A 19,394-nucleotide genomic window follows, 5' to 3' on the forward strand; every position below is an offset into this window, starting at 1 on the left:
TGATATCATTCTACAAGAGAGGTCTGTAGTGTTACATCTTGGATTTCCATCCTTCTTGTCCTGTTTTCATTTTTATTGGTGAGTTGGATAAAGATACAGATGGATAACATAAACACAAACCACCAAAAAAAAATCAGCTGAACTTAGTTTAATTGCAGTGACTGTTCCATGGTCCTGGAGAACAGATGATAAAGTAAATTTCTGTGATATGTTACATGTGTTACTCCACAATAGTCTCTTTGTCAGTCAAGTTTGCTTAACTATTTACTTTTATTACAAAGGGTAGTTTGGTGGTGGTAGTGGGTGGGTATATGGAGGCGTGTGCGTATGTATGTGTGTGTAAGTGATAAAAGAAAAAAGGAATCAACAAAACTTTTTAAAAAAAACTACTTTTCAAGTTTTTGCATGCTGTTTTAAGGCTCAGTAAGAGGACTAATAGAATATATAACAAAATCAGGATCAATGGGTTGGGACAATGGGTTAAATCAAAATGAATATAAGATACTGTAAAGTTTTGTGCTTAGATAAAGAATAATTACCTTCACAAGAGCAGGATGGAGGAAGGAGCAGGCTTACAACTGATGGCTGATATGTGTCATACATATGTGTCTTAGAATGTGTTAATTTATAGTGCCTGGAATAAGGAAGTCCTTATTAGATCTCTTCTAGAATATCATTTCCAATTCTGGGTACCACATTTCAAGAGGGGCATCGACAACCTGGAATGAATCTAGAGGAGGTTTTCTGGGGAGGGGGGTTGAAAACTGCCATGTTAGAAAGGGTTGAAAGAATTAGGGGTGTTCATAGTAGAGAGAAAAAGACTTGAAGGTAGCACAGATATATTTCTAAATATTTTAAGTGTTGTTGCATAGAAGAAGTCAGACTTATTCTGGATAACTTCCAGAGAGCAATTTGAGTTGAACTCCTATCAGTGGATGGAAATTATACCTAAGCAGTTTTTTTTTTGCTCAGTATAAAGAAGACCTTATCATAATAGAACTCTACAAAATGGAATGGCCTGTCTCTAGAGATAGTGAATCCTGAAGTGTTGGAGCAGAGGATAGGCGACTACTCTTCAAGGGTGTTAGAGAGGGGAATACATTTCTTTGTAATGTTGAACTGTACCATTTAATGAGTCTTTGAATTTTTAAACTGATGATTTTGAGATAAAATAGTAGGCCATGGTTTAGACGTTTCCCAGTAAAAAAAAAATATATTGCTAAATTACAACAAAAGTGTATAAAGTCAGGTCCTATTTATTCATGGTTAAGCTTATATAGGAGGCACTTTGATTCTGCATTTTTTTTTGTTCCTTAGCACGTTTGGGAGAGGGAAAGGCAGGAGGAAACAGTAAATTGTCATTTTCAGTATTTGAGTTGTTTCTCCATACTGAACTTAATGGGTGATTTTCTGGGTTTCTTAAAGCAACAAGAAAAGTCTTTTGCAGCCATTTTTATGTTTATTCTGGAGATCTAACAGCTTTGTGTAGTAAAGTCCCAAAGTTCTGTATATGGTTGTTTTCCCAAGGGGCATTTCATGCAGGAGGAGGTTAGTTGTCACTTGTAATCATTTAAAAAATTCTATTCAGTGTCAGTGAATGATACTTCTCTTTACACTAGCATAACATGTTTAGGAAAATTCAGTCAGTATCTTCATGTTGATTTTTTAAAACTGATATTTTAAATTGGGTCTAAGTCAACATATGATCATCTTGATAGTAACACTACCAACAAAAATTTGTAGTATGGGAATTTAATGGCTATCTTTAGTTGTAATATATGTAGGTTAAATAATTAGTTTACATGAAAATTTATAAAATATCAAGAATTGAAGACTTTGGTAAATTATGCCAAGGTTCTCTTCAGTTACTTTTAAGTAATCTAGAGAGACCTGGCTAATTTAATTTTGGCTCTAAATCCAGCTGTCTTCCATCAAACAATTTTTTTTCAAAATACTGGAAACCTCTAATCTTTAGCAATATTTCTTCAATTTCACAGCACTACATTAATCACACTACTCCAATACTGTCCAAGAGTAAGGAGAGAGAAATGGAAAAGAAAGATTTGGACAAGTTAAGGGAAAGATCCAGAGAGAGAGAGAAGAAAGAGGACAAGGACAGGAAAGAACGGAAAAGGGTTAGTGACCTTTTTTAAAACGTATTTGAAAAACATACATATAACTAGAGCTTAAAAATAATTGCTTTATCTCATAGATCATTTTTTTTTCTAAAAATTGGTGAAATAGCCATTGTATTGTGTTAAAATACACTTCAGAACTTTTAATCTTTTATAACGAGGAACTTCAGCCTAGTAACTTGATATTGGCTTTAATAATTTAAAAAGCCAATTTCAAGTAAGTGAAAATATTAGATCTGTTATAGAGTGGTAGTTATTATTGATAGTTTGTAACAAGTTTTATATGCTTACACCATAATTCATCTTTGCTTTAGGATCATTCAAACAATGACCGTGAATCACAGGACTCCACCAAGAGGCGTAAAGAGGAAAATGGAACAAGTAGGTAGATTTTTCACATTCATTTGTAAGCATCCCCAGACTGAATAGAAAAGGGCTTTCATCATTTTCTTTGCAATTTTAGCTGGTGCTTCAAAACATAGTAAAAGTGAAAGTCCATCAGATTCTCCTCGTTCAAATGAGAAGGAAAAAAACAAATCTAAGTCTTCAGGCAAAGAAAAAGGCAGCGATGCCATTAAAATGGACAAAATGGAGAAAAGCTCTTCTGGTAGCAAAAAGGTAAATTAAAAACAAAAGAACAATAAATTTCAAGCTTAAAAATAAGTCCCAGGATGACTTTAGGGAGTTTAAAAAAAAGTTTGCTACTCAAATAGTCCTTTTTAATTATTTGTTAAAAATGTTGAGTGTCTCAAAGGAAGCAGCATTATATTTTTTTGGATTAATTTAACCATTACTGTGCCTGTGAGATTGCTAGGAAAGTTAGTCTGTAAGGAGGTGATTCCTAAGATTCTTTTTTGGTTTTGTATACCTACTCTCTTTTCACTCACATGTGACCTTTCCTTGTAATTCTTTCTTCATATGGTATACTTCGCATTTTTAGTGTTTTCTCCAGTATTTATATGTATTACATAACTGACCTTTACCATATCCCTTGAGTTACAGTCAGGCAGTCTTCGGTAATTATCACTTAAAATAAATTTTGTTAATGTCTAACTTGTTAACTCTGACATAATATTTATGTTGGAAACCTTTGTTTATTTACAGTAAAGAATATAATGCATTTCAGAATTCAGTGGAAAGGAGAGGTCATTCTCTTACATAGTGCCATATAATTATATGTACTCTTTTAGCAAGGTTTACATAAAGGATTTGGTGTTTCATGAATCAACCTGTGAGTTCATCTATAAATCTGTGGGTTAGTAAATAATTCTCAAGGAGTTGACCAAGGCACACAGAATTTAACTGACTTGCCTAGGGTCATGCAGCCTAAGTATCAGATGTGAGGTTTTCAACTTAATGTCTAATTTCTGTCCTCTGTACCAGAGATGTCAAACATGTGGCCTCCCATTACTCCTAAGTGCAGCCTGAACCAGATAAAAATGTTAATTGGGAAATATTTAAAAGATAAGTAAGAATACAATAAAACATAGATTACTATTACATTTTAAAACTAAGTCAGCCTGCAGGCATCCTTATGTCTAATTTAGTGCTTCCTATTTCTGTTTGAATTTGTCACCAGTGCTCTAGGTCATGCTGCCTGTTTGATTCATTGAGATTATATAGTAATATAGTTGGGTGAATGTTTTTTTGCAGTTGTGTAATTTTTTTTCAGTATTGCTTGACTTAGCAGTTTTATGCTAAGCTTTAGGTGAAAGTTTATTAAAGTTAAGCTGCCTTTAAAGTGACAAAGAGCTTTTAAGTAGCTTTGGAAGAAAATATTCTGCGACTAAAATCAATGTGGCTTATGGGGCGACTTCCGTCTTTGTCCTTTACCGTAACTTATTCTAACACTCCTTATAGGACTCTCGTCATGATAAGGAAAAAACAGAGAAAAAAGAGAAACGGGACAGTACAGGAGGAAAGGAGGAGAAGAAGCAATATCCTGTATGTGTTTAATGATATTGTCACTTGATGTAACAGCACTAATATTGTTACAGTTTTTCAGAAATTGATTCACTTTTAGGTATGTGCTGCCAATACAAAAATAGCTCCTTCCAACCATGTTTACAACTATATCAGCTTGGATGCTTGAGGCATAACAAAACCTTGGGAAGTTCTGTGGCCCCCGGAAGTCTGTTCCGTGCAGTCAAGAGAAGTGGAGATTCATTGAGGGTGTTCACTGTTTCAGGACAGTGTTGTCACTACCACTTGGATGATAATAGTTGGCATTTATGTAGCATGTTAAGGCTTGTAAAGTTCTTGTTATCTCATTTGATCCTCACAACAACCCTGGGAGGTTGGTGCTGTTATTTTACAGGTGAGGAAACTGAGGCTAGGAGAGATTGTGACTTGGTCACCATGGCTAGTGTTTTGAAGGCAGGATTTGAAAGGTCTTTTTGACTTCAAGTCCAGCACTCTATCCACTGTGCCTGGGAAGGAAGGGAAGAGAAGAAAACCCTGGGTGGTAGGGGCAATTGAAGGGAAGATTTATAGAATGCAGGTGGAGTGGAGTTGGTTTGTAGGTTGGGACTCCCAGAGTGGTCAGATATCCTTGTTTGGTGAGAGACAGGTCACTTTTTTCCAAACTTGTTTTCCTTAATGATAAATCTACTCATAAGTCTTCAGACAAGCACAGATAATGAAGACTTTCAATCAAGGTGAGAGTTTTCTGTCCTCCTTTCCCTTTCAAAATAGAAACATAAAATCATAATTCAGTGAAGGTTTTTTGTCTTGAAAAATAGGACTTATTTAACATTTCAGTTTAAGTACCACTGATTCTTTTGAGTATAAATGTGAAATAAGATTTGTCTTAGTCTTAATGCTGGTTTTTTCAGATTGGGTTTAACCTCTCAGCTTCATCCTATAGTTTAAAAAAAGTTTTTTTTAAGCGCTAAGATGTATACAGAAAAGTCTAACTTCACCCAGTCCTGGTTTTTACCATCTCTGGATATCTACATTCCATCAAAACTTTGGTTTTCTTTGAAGGGATATTTTATACATCCAATAGTTTCTACCACTTCTCATGGATTGCCAGTCTTATTACAGGTCCAACATTTAATTCTTTATTTTTGTGAGCAAAATTTTAGCTCTCCTACTAGACTTTAAGTTCTTTAGGGTAGGGACTGTATCTTACTCTTCTTTGTAACTAACCCTCCTTAACACATAGTACAGAACTTTATATGTAGTAGAAGCTTTAAAAGTAAATATTTGGTCATAAGAATTTCAATATTAAATCTGTGATTGATTTGGGTTCTGGAGTTTAAAGCAGTGTTTTAGTAGGTTATGAAGACAGTACAGTAATGCCTTAGTTTTCCAGCACTGTTGGGGAAATGAAGTGTTCCACATAGTGGAGTTTCCTTTCAATTAATATGTTCTCTTAAGTTTAGAATCACTTTTCCATTATGTTTGAGTTTTCAGTGGTACTGCTGCCATCTCTTTTTTATTTGATCTTTACTTTAGAGGAATTGGATCATCCTAATGACTGTTTCTAGCAGTCCTTGGGCATTTTGTCTTTTGTCTGTCACCAAGTAAATGAGAACATCTCCCGGGGTTGGTTGTGGGTCCTTGCTCCTCCATTTCTTTTTGACCTGTAGTCAACCTCCAAACCTGTTGCTAATTTGCAGTCTTGTATATCTATCCAGGGGATATTCAGTTGTCTTTTTAGAATTATCACAGAATCCGAGTTGAAAGAGACCTTCACTGGCCATCTAGTTCAAAACATAAACAAAAAAAAGTACCTGATACGGGGTCATCCAACTTCCTCTTGAAAAGGAAGGAAGGGGAACCACCACCTCTCCAGGCAACTCATTCTGCTTTTTGACAGCTGTGCTTGTTAGGAAGTTTGTCCTCATAACAGTCTTTAGTTTACTGCTTTGTAACTTCACCTAGTACTCCTGGTTCTACTCTACAGGGCCTAACAGAACAAGTTTAATATGTTCGCCAAATAATAGCTCTAGATACACTTGAAGACAGTTAACATGTCCCCCAGAGTCTTTCCTTCTCTGGGCTAAAGATCCCTGGGTTGTTACAACTGATTCTCATATGGTGTAGACTCAAGATCTATCATCATCCTGGTTGCCCTCCCTCGGACACTACTTTAACAGTGTCCCTAGACCATGGTACCCAGAACTGAACACAGTCCTCCCGATAAGGTCTGACATGGGCAGAAAATTTTATAAGTGCTCACACTCTTAATGCAGCCCAAGACCAAATTAGCTTTTTTTAGCTTCTGCATCACATTGCTTACTTAAATTGAGCTTGCACTTCTTCAGAGTATCTGCTTTCTTAACTATGCCTCCTTGGTTTTAGACTTGTGAAGTTGATTTTTTTTTTGTACCAAGGTGTAAGACTTGTATTCCAATTGATTCATCCTAATGTCCTGATCTCTCAGGACACTTTTAGATATTGCCAGCATCCACTTTGTTATGCTTAACATTGTTATGCCTAACATTGCCAAGGTGAAACCTCTTTATATACTTACATCCTCTACCCTTTCATTTTTCTTTCTCCATTCTTGCTTGCCAGATATAAAACTCTTGCTCTTTTCTGTCCATTATCCCCTCATCTGTCACTGCTAAAAACTAGTCTAGGTTCTCATTGTAAGCTCCTTGAGCACCCAGATTTCATTCCTTCCTATCTTGTCACATGACCAAGCATTTACTTGCTGCCTATTAATGTATTCAATGTTGTACTCAGTTCTTTGTGTCTAAAATGAAGTACAAATATTGATATGAGCTAGATGTTCTGCAAAAAGCACAAACAGGAATTATCAGCTTTATGCAGATGAAATGGGTAAATTCAGGTTTAACAAAATTTTGTGTTTAATGTTAAACTCAAGTTAAAAACTTGAGTAGAATTGAGCTAATGGACTTTTTTCTAAACCAGTTTTCAGACTGCTCATTTGAAGGACTGTCATTGGTGTTCAAACCTGCATCTGACAGCTGTCTAGGAAGTTTACTTAGGTTTTGTTACTTTGGACTTCTTATTTTGTCCCCATCTTTCTTTGGAAAAAAGCAGAGAAATGGTGACACCTTGTTTTTGTCTACTTTGTTCTTCGGGTTCTCTTTTAGACATTTTTTAATCATGTAAAGCAAGTTCCTTTTTTATTGAGCTTGTTCTCTTTATTTTTGGCAAGTTGATTGTCCCTTTTGGGTGTTGTATTTGAGAATACTCTACGTTGTAAAAACTTTATAATTCTGCTACACCATTGTTTCATATTGTTATGATACACATTGGCATTGTAAATGGCTCTAATGGCTTTTAACACTGAAACAAAAGGAAAAAAATGTCAAGAGTATGATTCCCATCTCCACAACCCATCTTATCAGTGTAACTTCTTTGTTTCTTTCAGGTGAAATGGAAAGATTGTCATCTTTGACCAGAAATGTCTTTTCCTAAGTAGATGGCACAGAAATTTGTGAACAAAGAGGACCCATCTACATCTCCTTAAGTTATTCAGTTTTCTGCTTTATTTTCCCCATGCTGAAAACCTAAAAATTGTTGAGTTGTGCATTTCTGTATTTTAACTTGTTGCTTAGGTTCTTACACATTTATTTTCAGTACATGGCTGAAAGTGTTACTTATTCCCTATTTTTTTTTAGCACAATGTGCTGCAAACAAACAGTTGCCATGGAGCAAATGAGGAGGTTACATGTGTACTAGAATTTCAGTTTAGATTGTCTAAATACTGCCTGGGTTTAGTCATTCTGTCAATTTTCAATGCATTCTTTTTATTGTTGGAAACAAAATAAACAGCTGTTTAACCGTTTTGAAGTTACCTCATTGAAAACTGTTTTTATTTATTTTTATTTGGCCTGTTTTTAATATCAGTGACTAAAAAGTTGGTAGCATTGTTTCATGCAGTCCTTAGGAATTTTATTATTTTTATTATGTGTACAACATTAAGACTTGTTTTTGAAAAGAAAGTAGTCACTTGCCCCATAACCTTTTAAATTGGAAGAAAAGAATTCCTCAAAAACCAAATTTAATTAAGCTTTCATTCAGTTCTACAGCTACAGGAGCTTTTTATCACTAAACTCTAGTCTGAAAAGTTTCATAATGACATTAAAAATTTTTTTTTAATCTACTGAATTCTACCAGTGTAACCTTTTTTCTAAATAAACAATAGTTTTCTCAATGAGTTGTAAATCATTGTGTGTATTGTTGCTTTCTCAGTAAAAGGTGGGTCCATGGACATCCACACACACCCTTCTCTTTGACCACTCTCCCATCCTCTCACTTCAGTGGAAAGTATCTTTTAAGCCTGATTGCAAGGTCATTTTCTCATTTGACAGACTCTGGAAATCAGAGTAATTTGAAAGTTTGTTAATCTATTATGGGTGGTGCATTTGTTCGTTTTTTTGGGACCAGAGATGTATTTATAAAAGAACAACAGTACAGCAAAGTACCAAGTACAACAAAGGCATGAAATATTAAGGTTAGTTGTGTTAGTAAGATGAAATTCTAAATCTTGAAGGGAGATGTTCAAAGGATGTTTAAAGAAATTATGACTTGGACAAAATTAGGTGCAGAAAAGTCTATCTTCTGGGACATAAGGCATAAACAAAATAGCGTCATATTGGCATTGACGCCAAATAACAGTGGCGATTTCAAGATCACAAATAAGTGGTCTTGAGAAGTAATTTCAGTAACAGCTTTGGATTTCTCTGACATTGAATGTCTTTCAATCTTGAGTTTGGCTTGTACTCCATTGCTACTAGTTTCCCTGCCAAAATAATCACCATTCTGGATAAGTGATTAACATCTCTTCTTTCTTAAGATTTACCAGTGGTCTTTTTTTCTTTTGCCCATCAACTTTTTGGTCAATTGGTAATGACCTTCAGTAGTATTGGATGTGACACAAACTGGGAGTAAATTGAGGACAGTGCATGCCTGAGGTGAGGGATTCCGGTGAAGGCACATCTATTGTGACCATTTGCCTTCTCTGAACAAGGGCTTGTGCCTCTGAGGACTGCATCTCTCCTCTAGGATCGGGTATATGGGTCCTTGCCAGCACTCAGGGTGGTGATAATGGGGGTGGGAAAGGTATTGGGATGAGTCAGTCAATTAACATTTATTAAGCATTGACTATGTGCCAGGTACTGTGCTAAAATGCTGAACCAGGCCTCATGACCGAAAGTGACTTACCCTGCAACACTTCTTTGTTAATTAATTGGTATTTTTAAGTGAAGTCTACCAGAAGGTCCCCATCAGGAACAAAACAATAGAAAAAATACATGAAGAGAAGGGGATTTGGTTGTAAGATCTAAAAATGTGATCATGTAGAAGTGGGATATAAGAGGGAGACGCAGATTTGGTACTCCAGAAGCTCTGCCTCTTGTAAGGGACAAGAGGTCTTATTCCTTGATGTTCCTTTATTGTAAGGGAATGAAGAAGTAACTAAATATTTTTTTTTTTTTGTAACTAAATATTTTTTGAATGAGACAGATTTTGAAGAAAGTTAGTTATCATCTATTAAGCACCTACTATGTGCAAGGCACTGTGCTAAGTTCTGGGGAAAGATAAGTGAGGGAGACAAGGAGAACAAAGTGAATTAAAATTTATTGGAAAGGCTACTGCAAAAGCGTGTATGCTAAAAGGTGAGGAAGAGGGGAGGAAAGATTCTGAACCACAGTTTGCTTGGTCAGGTAAAGAGTCAAGGACGTGGGGGGGGCAATAATTTCTTTGTTTTTAACTACCTACCTGTCTACTTCAAGGAAGTGGTGACTTTAAACACAAGTGATAAAAATCAATACAAAATAGAGAAAAGCGGAAACCTTGAACGATCTAGGAAAATGAAAGTGGCAGAATGGGTGAGAAAACAAAACCCAACAACTTCATGTATGTAAGAAGCACATCTCATAAATACAGATATACACAGAATGAAAAAAATTAAATGGGGGATGGTAGAAGAGAAGCCATCTATGGAGAGAGAAATTTAGTTAAGGGGAGGGGATAGGTATGGAAGCAAATATCCTTAGTTGAGAAAGGATGAGATATAAGCCTATGGTAAAGTCTTCAGAGAGAAGGGATTACTTCATAAACTAGAAAGAAAGATGAAGAGACAATAGAAAGGATCACAGCTGACTTCTGTATAAAGAAGGGGGAGACAGTGGAACCTTTCTGGATGGCCCTTTTAATTTTAATGAACTTGAAAGTTGGAAGAGGTTCAGTCACACTTATTGTCCGACATTAGCCCTATAATTTTATGGTGGGGGAGAATAAGGAGAGATGATTTGGGTTCTGCTTCCCTCTGTCTCTCCACCCCATGACATGGTGAAAGAGAAGAGCAGAAGACCCAGGCCTATCTGCTGACAAGAGCTGTATACTTGCCAGGGAACTGCTACCCATCTCTCTTCCTACCTCCTTGACCTACCCTGCTCCATAGGCCACCAAGGTGAAAGGACCAGACTCAGGCTTGGCCCATCTTTTTCTGCAGCTTCCCTTGGAAACTGAACTCTTCCCCATTTGCCACCCACTATTTTCCCTAAGACTTTTCTTGTTTCGCTATCTCTGTAAAAATCACTTGACATTAGGAGAATACTTCTGTGGTACATCCTCATGTGTTTTCACTCCTGTTTCTCAACCCTACTCCATCCATGCACCAATCCAACGTTGCCTACTCCTCCCACTCTGTCCTTTGGAATTCTCATTCCAAGGTAAAGAATTCCTCTTTCAAGTTTTTTCCATCTATTAGCCTCCAAAGGCACCTTGCTCCACTTTGACAGCACCACATCTCCAGTTATTTTTTTCTGGCACTTTTCTCACACCTGCCACGTTGGTCCTGGAGAAAGATTTGGAATACTTGTTTTCCACGGTCAATTCATATAATATCTATGCTCTTTTGAAGTTCATTCAATCAAAATTTTCCACCTTAAGTGATCTAGTGGATTATATTTAAGAGCAGAAAAAAAAATTCGCTTGGGTTCTGACAATAGCTTTGTAATCCTAGCCGAGTAAATTAATCTTTGTGCCTCAGTTTCTTCGTTTTAGGATTAGGATAATATAATTAGGATACTAATATTTGTACTATCTGTTGTGCAGGTTTATTATGAGGAAAGTGCTTTGCAAACTTTAGAGCACAATATTATTGTGAGTTATTCTTAGAGGCAGTTGTGGTATAGTGACTATATAGTGCTGGGTGGACCCCCTGGCACTTCTTTATGGGAACACATGGACAAGACTCACCCAGTATGAAAAGGTATCAGTGGGCTAGTAATGGACTCAACACATCAATGAGAGCATGGAGCCATCAAAGTATCCAAGAAATGAGTGTAAATATATGCTAGAGTATTGAATAATATTTGATCTCATTAGATGGAGAACAAACTTTACCTTCCTTTTAAGATGGCTTCCTGTAATGCTCTTACCTGGTTGTATATATCTCTAAGCCTAGTAGCCTGGACTTGGATGGCTAGCTTCTCCCTGAACGATACATAATCAAGTAGGAAACTGTAGTACAATACAAAATAAGTCCAAGTTACCAAAGTTCTCTTAATTGCCAAATCCAGTAGTCTTTCTAAGTCCTCACCTTTTAACTATTTGCTGCATTTGACTTGTTGACCACCTCCTCTTGGATATTCTGTCTTTGGGTTTTTATGATGCTATTCTTTCCTAGTTTTCTTCCTACTTATCTGACCACTCCTCTATTACTTTTGCTGAAAATTCCTAGGAAGTCTTTTCCTTTATTCACTCTCTTCTTAACTCTGGAGTCTGGCTTCTGATCTCATCATTCAATTGAAACTGCTCTCTCCAGTGTTACCAGTGATCTGTTCAGTGTCAAATCCAATGGTCTTTTCTCAGTCCTTATCCTTCTTGAGATCTCTGCATCTGTTGACACTGTTGATTACTCTCTTCTCTTTGGGTTTTTGTGACACTCCTCTCCTCTGGTTCATCTCCTACCTGTCTAACTGCTCCTGCTCAGTTTCCTTTGCTGGATCTTCATCCAGTTGGCACCTACTAAATGTGTGTCCCTCAGAGATCTGTTCTAGTCCCTTTTCTGTTCACCTTCTATGCCATTTCACTTGGAGAACTCATCAGCTTCCAAGGATTCAGTTATCATTTCCATGCATATGATTCGCAGATCTATATATCCAGCCCCAACCTCTCTCCTGACCTCTAGTCTTGCATCTGCAGATGTTTCATAGAAATCTTAAACTCAGCATATACCAAGCTGAACTCTTTAACCTTCCCCATAAACCCTAACTTCCTTATTAATGTTGAGGGCACCACCATCTTCCCAGTTCCTGGGCTCACTGTTTCATTGTCATCCTCAACTCACTCATCCCTATATCCAGTCTGTTGCCAAGACCTATTGTTTCTGCCTTCAAAACATCTCTCATGCATGTATTCCTCCTTCTTTTCTCTGACACTGCCACCACCTTGGTGAAGACCCTCATCACCTCATGTTTGAACTATTGCCGTAGCCTGCAGATTGCCATCCTTGCCTCAAGTCTCTCCTTAGTCCAGTTCAGCCTCCACTCAACTGTCAAATTGATCTTCCTAAAGTGCAGGTTTATGTCACCATCCTATTCAATAAATTCTTGTGGCTCCTTATACCCTCTAGGATCAAATATAAAATCCTCTATTTGACTTTTTAAAGCCCTTTATAACCCAGCCCTTTCCTAACTTTCCAGTCTTCTTATTCCCCTCCATGTACTCTTCGATCCAATGAAATGGTCTTCCTTGCTATTCCTTGAACAAGGTACTCTACGTTGTGACTGTGGGCGTTTTCATTGGTTGTCCCCTACACCTGCAATTCTGTCCCCTTGCCCTTTCTTCACTCTCTGTCCCCTAGCCTCTATGGCTTTAAGTCCCAAATAAAATTCCATCTTCTATAACAGTCTTTTTCCAATCCCTCTTAGTATTACTGCTTTCTCTCTGTTGATTATCTCCAGTTTATCCTGTATGTGGTTTGTTTGGGCAGCTAGGTGGCACAGTGGATAGTGCTGGGCCTGGAGTCAAGACCAGAGTTCAAATTTGGACTCAGACACTTCCTAGCTATGTGGCCCTGGGCAAGTCACTTAACAGTGTTTACCTATTTCCTCCTCCGTAAAATGAGCTGGAGAAAGAAATGGCAAACTGCTCCATTATCTTTGCCAAGAAAACCGCAAATGGGGTCATGAAGAGTTGGACACAACTGCACAACAACAAAGCTAGCTTGTTTGTATGTAGTTGTTTGCATATTGTCTTTCCCACTGGACTAAGCTGCTTGAGATCAAGGACTGTTTTTGCCTTTCTTTTTATCCCTATGGCTTAGCACAGTGCCTGGCACATAGTAGGTATTTAATACTTACTAACTTTGCTGGCTCATTATCCATATTATGCCACTTAACTTCATGTATTCTCTAAGATTTCTGTCCTATGTCCTTTTCTAAACCCTCTGGAACAGGAGTTTTTAACTGTTTTTTTCTGTCATGGACCCCATTCGTAGTCTGGTGAAGCCTATGGCTTCAATAACGTTTAAGATTCAGAGTTGAAGAAAATGCAAGATTTTGGTTAAAAGTTAGTGAGACTAAAGATGTATTTTATTTTTTCCCATTCATGTTCACTGACCCCTTGAAATTTATTCACAAATCCATAAGGGGTCCTTGTTTTTTTTTGGTGTTTTGGAGGGGGGGAAGGCAGGGCAATTGGGGTTAAGTGACTTGCCCAAGGTCACACAGCTAGTGTGTCAAGTGTCTGAGGCTGGACCATTAGGGGTCCTTGTATCCTAGATTAAGAAACCCTGTTCTATAGTATCTCTCTTGGTAATCTCATCAAGTTCTTATGTGTTTAACTCTCATCTCCATATGAAATGACTCCATCTCTAGACTCTTCTACCCTTCTCCAAGAGGGAAAAGGAACTGGGATAGAATTATATCTATCTGCATCCTCAAATATTATTAGTCTAGGGGGGGGGAATATGATTGAGTTCAGTCTAACTTCTGATTGCTTTGTCATTATTGGGGGGGAAGCAGATGCCAAGTTTCATATCCAAGGCTTGACTCCTTTCCTACCAAATACCAGTTCCACAATGAATACACATAATGAATAGCAAAGAAACTCATTTGTCCACGTCATAGTAAAAGAGAAATCAGGGAAGATATACATAGGAAAACTAATTAGACTATACAGAATGAAAAAGCTCTCCTATTGGGAACAAGATAACTCAGCTCGACCAAGAGAGATTTCTTTGGTCTCACCCAAAGGGAAATTCCTTGCAGTCTTTAGACTAGCAAGCTGGGAATAGGAACATGGTGGAGATTGCCAGCTCCTCCCATGTCTTCCCAGACTCTTTTACTTCAGCACCCTGAAGTGGAGTTGGCATTGTCCAACTTCCCTCTCAAAGCAGGAAGCCAGAAATGCTCACATGACTCAATACTCTAAGAAGACCTGAAGCTCGAGGTATCCCAAAGAGGACTGCTACTTGAAGGGTCCTCCAAGAAGACTGAAGAATCCTGGAACTCTCCTCCTCTCACCAATTCTGCCCTGCATAACGTAGGGCTTTCACTTCCACCAATAAGGGAGAGAGTCCCATACCAATGGGCTTTGACACAGGGGTTAGTTACATGTGCACTTGGGCTAGCTGTCCCATGTGCCCAGAACATCCTCCCTCTTCCTCTCTGTTTTTCCTTCAAGACACACCTCAGGTGCCACCTTCTGCATGAAAGCTTTCCAAATTCCCCCCAGTTGCTTGTGCCCCCCCTCCCAAACTACCTTGCATTTCCCTGTGAATATATTTGTATGCATTCTATTTATATTTATAAATATATAAATATATTTATATATAATATATATGTATGTACTTAAATCTTTGCCCAGGAGTATGAGCATAGATTTGGAGCTAGAAGAGAAGTGTCTTTCTAATTACAAGGTAAACTGGTTTAAATAGGGATGATTTTATTCTTTGTATCTGTATCCTCAGCACCTAGCATGATGCCTGGCACATGCACCTTAGAAGCTTAGTAAATGCTTGGTTGATTGATTACCTTGGACTTAGTCCCAGGAGAGATAACAAGAAATCCTTTGAACTTCTTTTTGAGGCAGGTGAGTCATAGGAAAAAAAAAAACTGTTCTGTCTAGATGCTCCAATCATATATTGAATTGACTACAAGGGCTAGGGCCTGTATTAGAGCCAAGTGGTGATGACCACAGAAGTGAAAAAAGTGGCAGCAGTCTGCATTGTTGTAAAGATCAGAAAATCCATTAGTTCATTCACATTACCCAGAAATAGAGAAAGTAAAAGTCCGTTCATCTAAAAGCTCTCCTTAGCCATATATTAAATACATAAGATAATAACTAAATATGTAGATGATATTGTGTCATTCAGTTATTATTACATGTCTAAACCTATAATGTGTTATTAAATATACCATGTATATATTCAATAATATATCATGTGTTATAAAATGAAGTTTATTAGCATATCTGCATAAATATATTCTGTTGTGTTACTAGATTATTAAATATTGTATTGCATGTCTAAATATACTACCTTCTGTGTTATGAAATTACTAAATATATTATGTGCACATATAACTATGATATGTCTTGTATGATCAAATTATTAACCAGATTAACATGTGTACATATGAATATATTTTGTGATTAAATTATTAAATATGTTCATATAAATGCATGTATAACTACATTATGTTTTAAATGATCAAATCTATATCATATGTGTGTGTATATATACATATATATGTGTGTGTATATATACATATATATGTGTGTGTATATATGTATATATACATGTACATATACATATTACCTTTTAATGGAAACCTTACCAAGGCTGCCTCTTTCAGTTAAAATGAAGCTTCTATTATTACAGTTCTTTAATATCCCATCTCATTACCTCCCAGAAGCATGGTTTAAATGTTTAATTCCTTAAAAAATTGGTGCAATATTTTTAGACACAACATGTCAAAGCCAAAGTTATTTGATTGGGTCTAAAGAATAGATGCTAATTGGTGCTAATTGAGGATGTGTTTCCATGTGTTTACACAGACACCAGTAGACATGGCAATTAGGAATGCCAGGGTAAGGACTACAAAGAAAGGGACAAGAAAAAGGAGAGCTGTTGGCTCTAAGAGAAGATGTGAGCTTAGTAGCCTTTTTCTTGTCTGATTTAGAGTACATCCATAGCTTGTTGAGTCAACAAGCTAAGAAACTTTCATTCCCTGGAGAGGCTTTAGACAGGGAGACCAATTAGAAGGCTATATCCATAGTTCATGCAAGAGGTGATGAGGGCCTGACCTCAGGGTGCTGCTTATGTGGGTGGAGAGGACATACTCCTTTGTTTTATAGAGGCTGGAATTAGGAAGGTGAAGGGACTTGCCTCAGGTCACCCAGAGTATGGCTGTTTGAAATGGGGCTGGGGGTTGGGGGATGGGGAGGGAAAGTAAATAGGGTCATAGATATAGAGGACCTCAGAAGCATACTAGTCCAACTCCATTTTACTAGTGGGGAAACTTGAGTTCTGGAAAGTTTAAGTGACTTGCCTTCTATCTTTAATCTCATCTGAGCTCTGGTCCCTCATCACCAATTGCCTATTATATATTTTCGATTAGATGTTCCAAAGGCACCACAAATTTAGCGTGTCCCAAAGAGAGCTCATTATCTTTCCTCTCAAGCCTACCGCACTTCTGAACTTTCCTACTTTTGTTAAAGGCACCAACTCAGTTTAGCAACGTCAGTGTCATTCTTGACCCCTCCCGCCCACCTCTCACCCCACATGTCTAATCAATTGTCAGCTCTTGCCGTTTCTACCTTCATAACATTTCTCACATCTTCTTCCCCTCCACTCACATAGCCACTACACTGACTTCAGGTTCTCATCACTTCATGCCTAGACTACAGAAATAGCTTCCTCTTTGCTCTCCCTGCCCCACATCTCTCCTCACTGAAACTCACCCTCCCCTTAGCTACCAAAGTGATTTTCATAAAGTTCAGGGCTGACCATGTCAACCTTCTTGTTCAATAAACTCCAGTGGCTCCCAATTCCAGGATCAAATATAAAATCTTATGTTTGGCATATTTAAAGCCCTTCCCAACTTAGCCTCAACCTACCTTTCCAGGATTATCTGTTATTCTCCTCCATATACTTTTCTGTCCAACCAAATTGGCCTCCTTGCTGTGCCTTACTCACAACACTCCATTCTCTCTCATAATTTTTTTTAATCTCATCTTTCCCTAAAGAATTGTTTGTATGACCTAATAATTTACATTGGTCATTTTCTCATCATTCCCTATCTCTCAAACATCTCCATACCATGCCTTCTCCACTTGGGCCATCATCACATCTTCTCCACTGGAACCTTGGACTCCTCCCTTGAAACCACCCTGAGCTCTTCTTGGTGAACTTTTGCTTTATCTTGTCCTGATCCAGGCCTACACCTCACTTCCTGACCATCTCCATACCATCTGCCTCTCCCATCTTTCCATGTTCCTTTTATGCATTGTTTTTCCCCCATTAGACTGTAAGGTCGCTAAGGCCAGGAACTGTCATGCTTGCTTGCATTTGTATTCTGCTTAGCACAGTGCCTGGTAGATAGCTTTTTTTTTAAAGGCAATTGGGGTTAAGTATCACATAGCTAGTAAGTGTCTCTAGCCTATTTTGAACTCAGGTCCTTTTGACTCCATGATTGGTGCTTTATCCACTGCAGCACCACCTACCTTCCCCACAAATAGCACTTAATAAAAATAAATTACATATCTATCTATTTCTATCCACCTACTTATCTTTTTCTATCTACTAAGATAATCTATATCTATGTTTTTTATGTATCTGCCTATGTATTTATCTGTCTCTATCTCTCTTTCTATGTATGTATCTGTGTACATATCCATCTCTTTATCTGCCTATCTATATCTCTCTGTGTCTTTGTACTGGCTTTCCTCCCTGCCTGGAATTCATTCCCTCTCTATCTCTGTCTCTTGGAATTCTTCGTTTCCTTCAAGATTCAATTGAGTCTACAGGAGGCCTCCTCCAAGAGGCCATTCCTGATATCCCCCAATGCCAGTGCCTTTCCCTGCAAGGTTACCTTGTTTCTGCCTTGCATATACATATATATGTGTATATATATATATGTGTATACAAAAATATGTCTATATACATACATATATATGTATACACACATATATATTGTCTCCTACATTAGAATATAAGCTCCTGGAGGGTAGAGACTGCTTCATTTTTGTCTTTCTCCCCAGCACAGTGCCTGGAACATAAAAGGTGCCAGATTTGGAATCAGAGGACCTGGGTTTAAATTCTAGCTGTGACACTTACTCTCTGGCTTTGGGCAAGTCACAACCTTTCTGAATCTTAGTGGTGCAAATATAAAACGAAGGGGTTGGATTAGATCACAGGATCATAGATTTGGAGTGGAAGGAACTTCAGAGATCATCAAGATCAATACCTTCATTTTACAGATGAGGAAACTGAGGCATGGAGAGAGTAAGTGATTTTCCAGGCTCACACATCTGATAAGTGTCAGAGGTGGTGTTCAAATCCAGGTCTTCTTGATGATGACCACTAAGGGTCCTTCCAGCTCTAAAGTTATGTTCCTATGAACCTCACACATTTTCTTTTCATATCTATAATAATAGCCATATGTGCCCACTTGCCTGCAAAACTTCTCAGGTTGTTTTCATGCTTATCTAGTTACCTTGTTTGACTTGAGGCAGAGAGCCTCGTTGTCCTTTTCTCAAGAGAAAGAGCTTTGTTTGCAGGAGTCTGAAGACTGTTCCCTCACTTTTTAGAGCTGGAAGTTTGCAGATGGAGAGTCATTAGAGATGTGACAGAAGCCAGCTCTCCAGCCCTCCTTCCCGAACATGACTAATGAAATTCTGACTCTGCCTAGGGGCCCAATCATGGTTCCATTTTTCTCTTTTCAAACTGAGAAGTGTAGATATTCTATGCATCCACTGCATCAGGAAAGCAGCAGAGTTTCCAAGGTGAAAGGGGGGCTTTTTCTTCTGTGTTGAAATCGTACTCTGCCTTTGTGCATTTCAAACAGAATCCAGCAGACCAAAATTTAATTTGCACAGTGCTTCAGAGGACTTCTGTCCAAAATGTGCTCTGCTTGGATGTCCATTTCAGTTTGACATCTGATTTACATTTTCAGGCTAAGCAAACCCTTCAGGTAATGAGTGGGCACTCAGAAGAAACAGCACTATTTCTCCCCCTGATTTCAGTAACTGGGTGTAATTTTAAGTCTTGCTCCTTAGATGATTGTATGATGTTTCTTATTTTATCCATTGTGAGTTAGAGAT

The 19,394-nt window shown here is 37.8% G+C and overlaps 1 protein-coding gene across 9 annotated transcripts in view; it reads left to right on the forward strand.

Moving 5' to 3' along the window:
* The window catches only part of THOC2 (THO complex 2), a 98,919-nt gene extending 90,648 nt beyond the window's left edge, over positions 1-8,271 (forward strand). For 2 of the 9 annotated variants that reach the window (XM_036739883.1, XM_036739885.1), the window contains exons 34-39: positions 1,998-2,135; positions 2,450-2,516; positions 2,599-2,753; positions 3,996-4,072; positions 4,747-4,792; positions 7,486-8,271. In XM_036739883.1, the coding sequence (XP_036595778.1) occupies positions 1,998-2,135; positions 2,450-2,516; positions 2,599-2,753; positions 3,996-4,072; positions 4,747-4,774 (465 nt within the window). In that variant the 3' untranslated portion in view covers positions 4,775-4,792; positions 7,486-8,271. Of the gene's footprint in view, positions 1-1,997; positions 2,136-2,449; positions 2,517-2,598; positions 2,754-3,995; positions 4,080-4,746; positions 4,793-7,485 lie in introns of those variants that run through there. The other 7 variants (XM_036739882.1, XM_036739884.1, XM_036739886.1 and 4 more) reach the window with 5 other exon arrangements.
* Positions 8,272-19,394: the final 11,123 nt, after the last annotated feature.

This window comes from Trichosurus vulpecula, chromosome X (assembly GCF_011100635.1).
Source record: "Trichosurus vulpecula isolate mTriVul1 chromosome X, mTriVul1.pri, whole genome shotgun sequence".
Classification (NCBI taxonomy): domain Eukaryota; kingdom Metazoa; phylum Chordata; class Mammalia; order Diprotodontia; family Phalangeridae; genus Trichosurus; species Trichosurus vulpecula.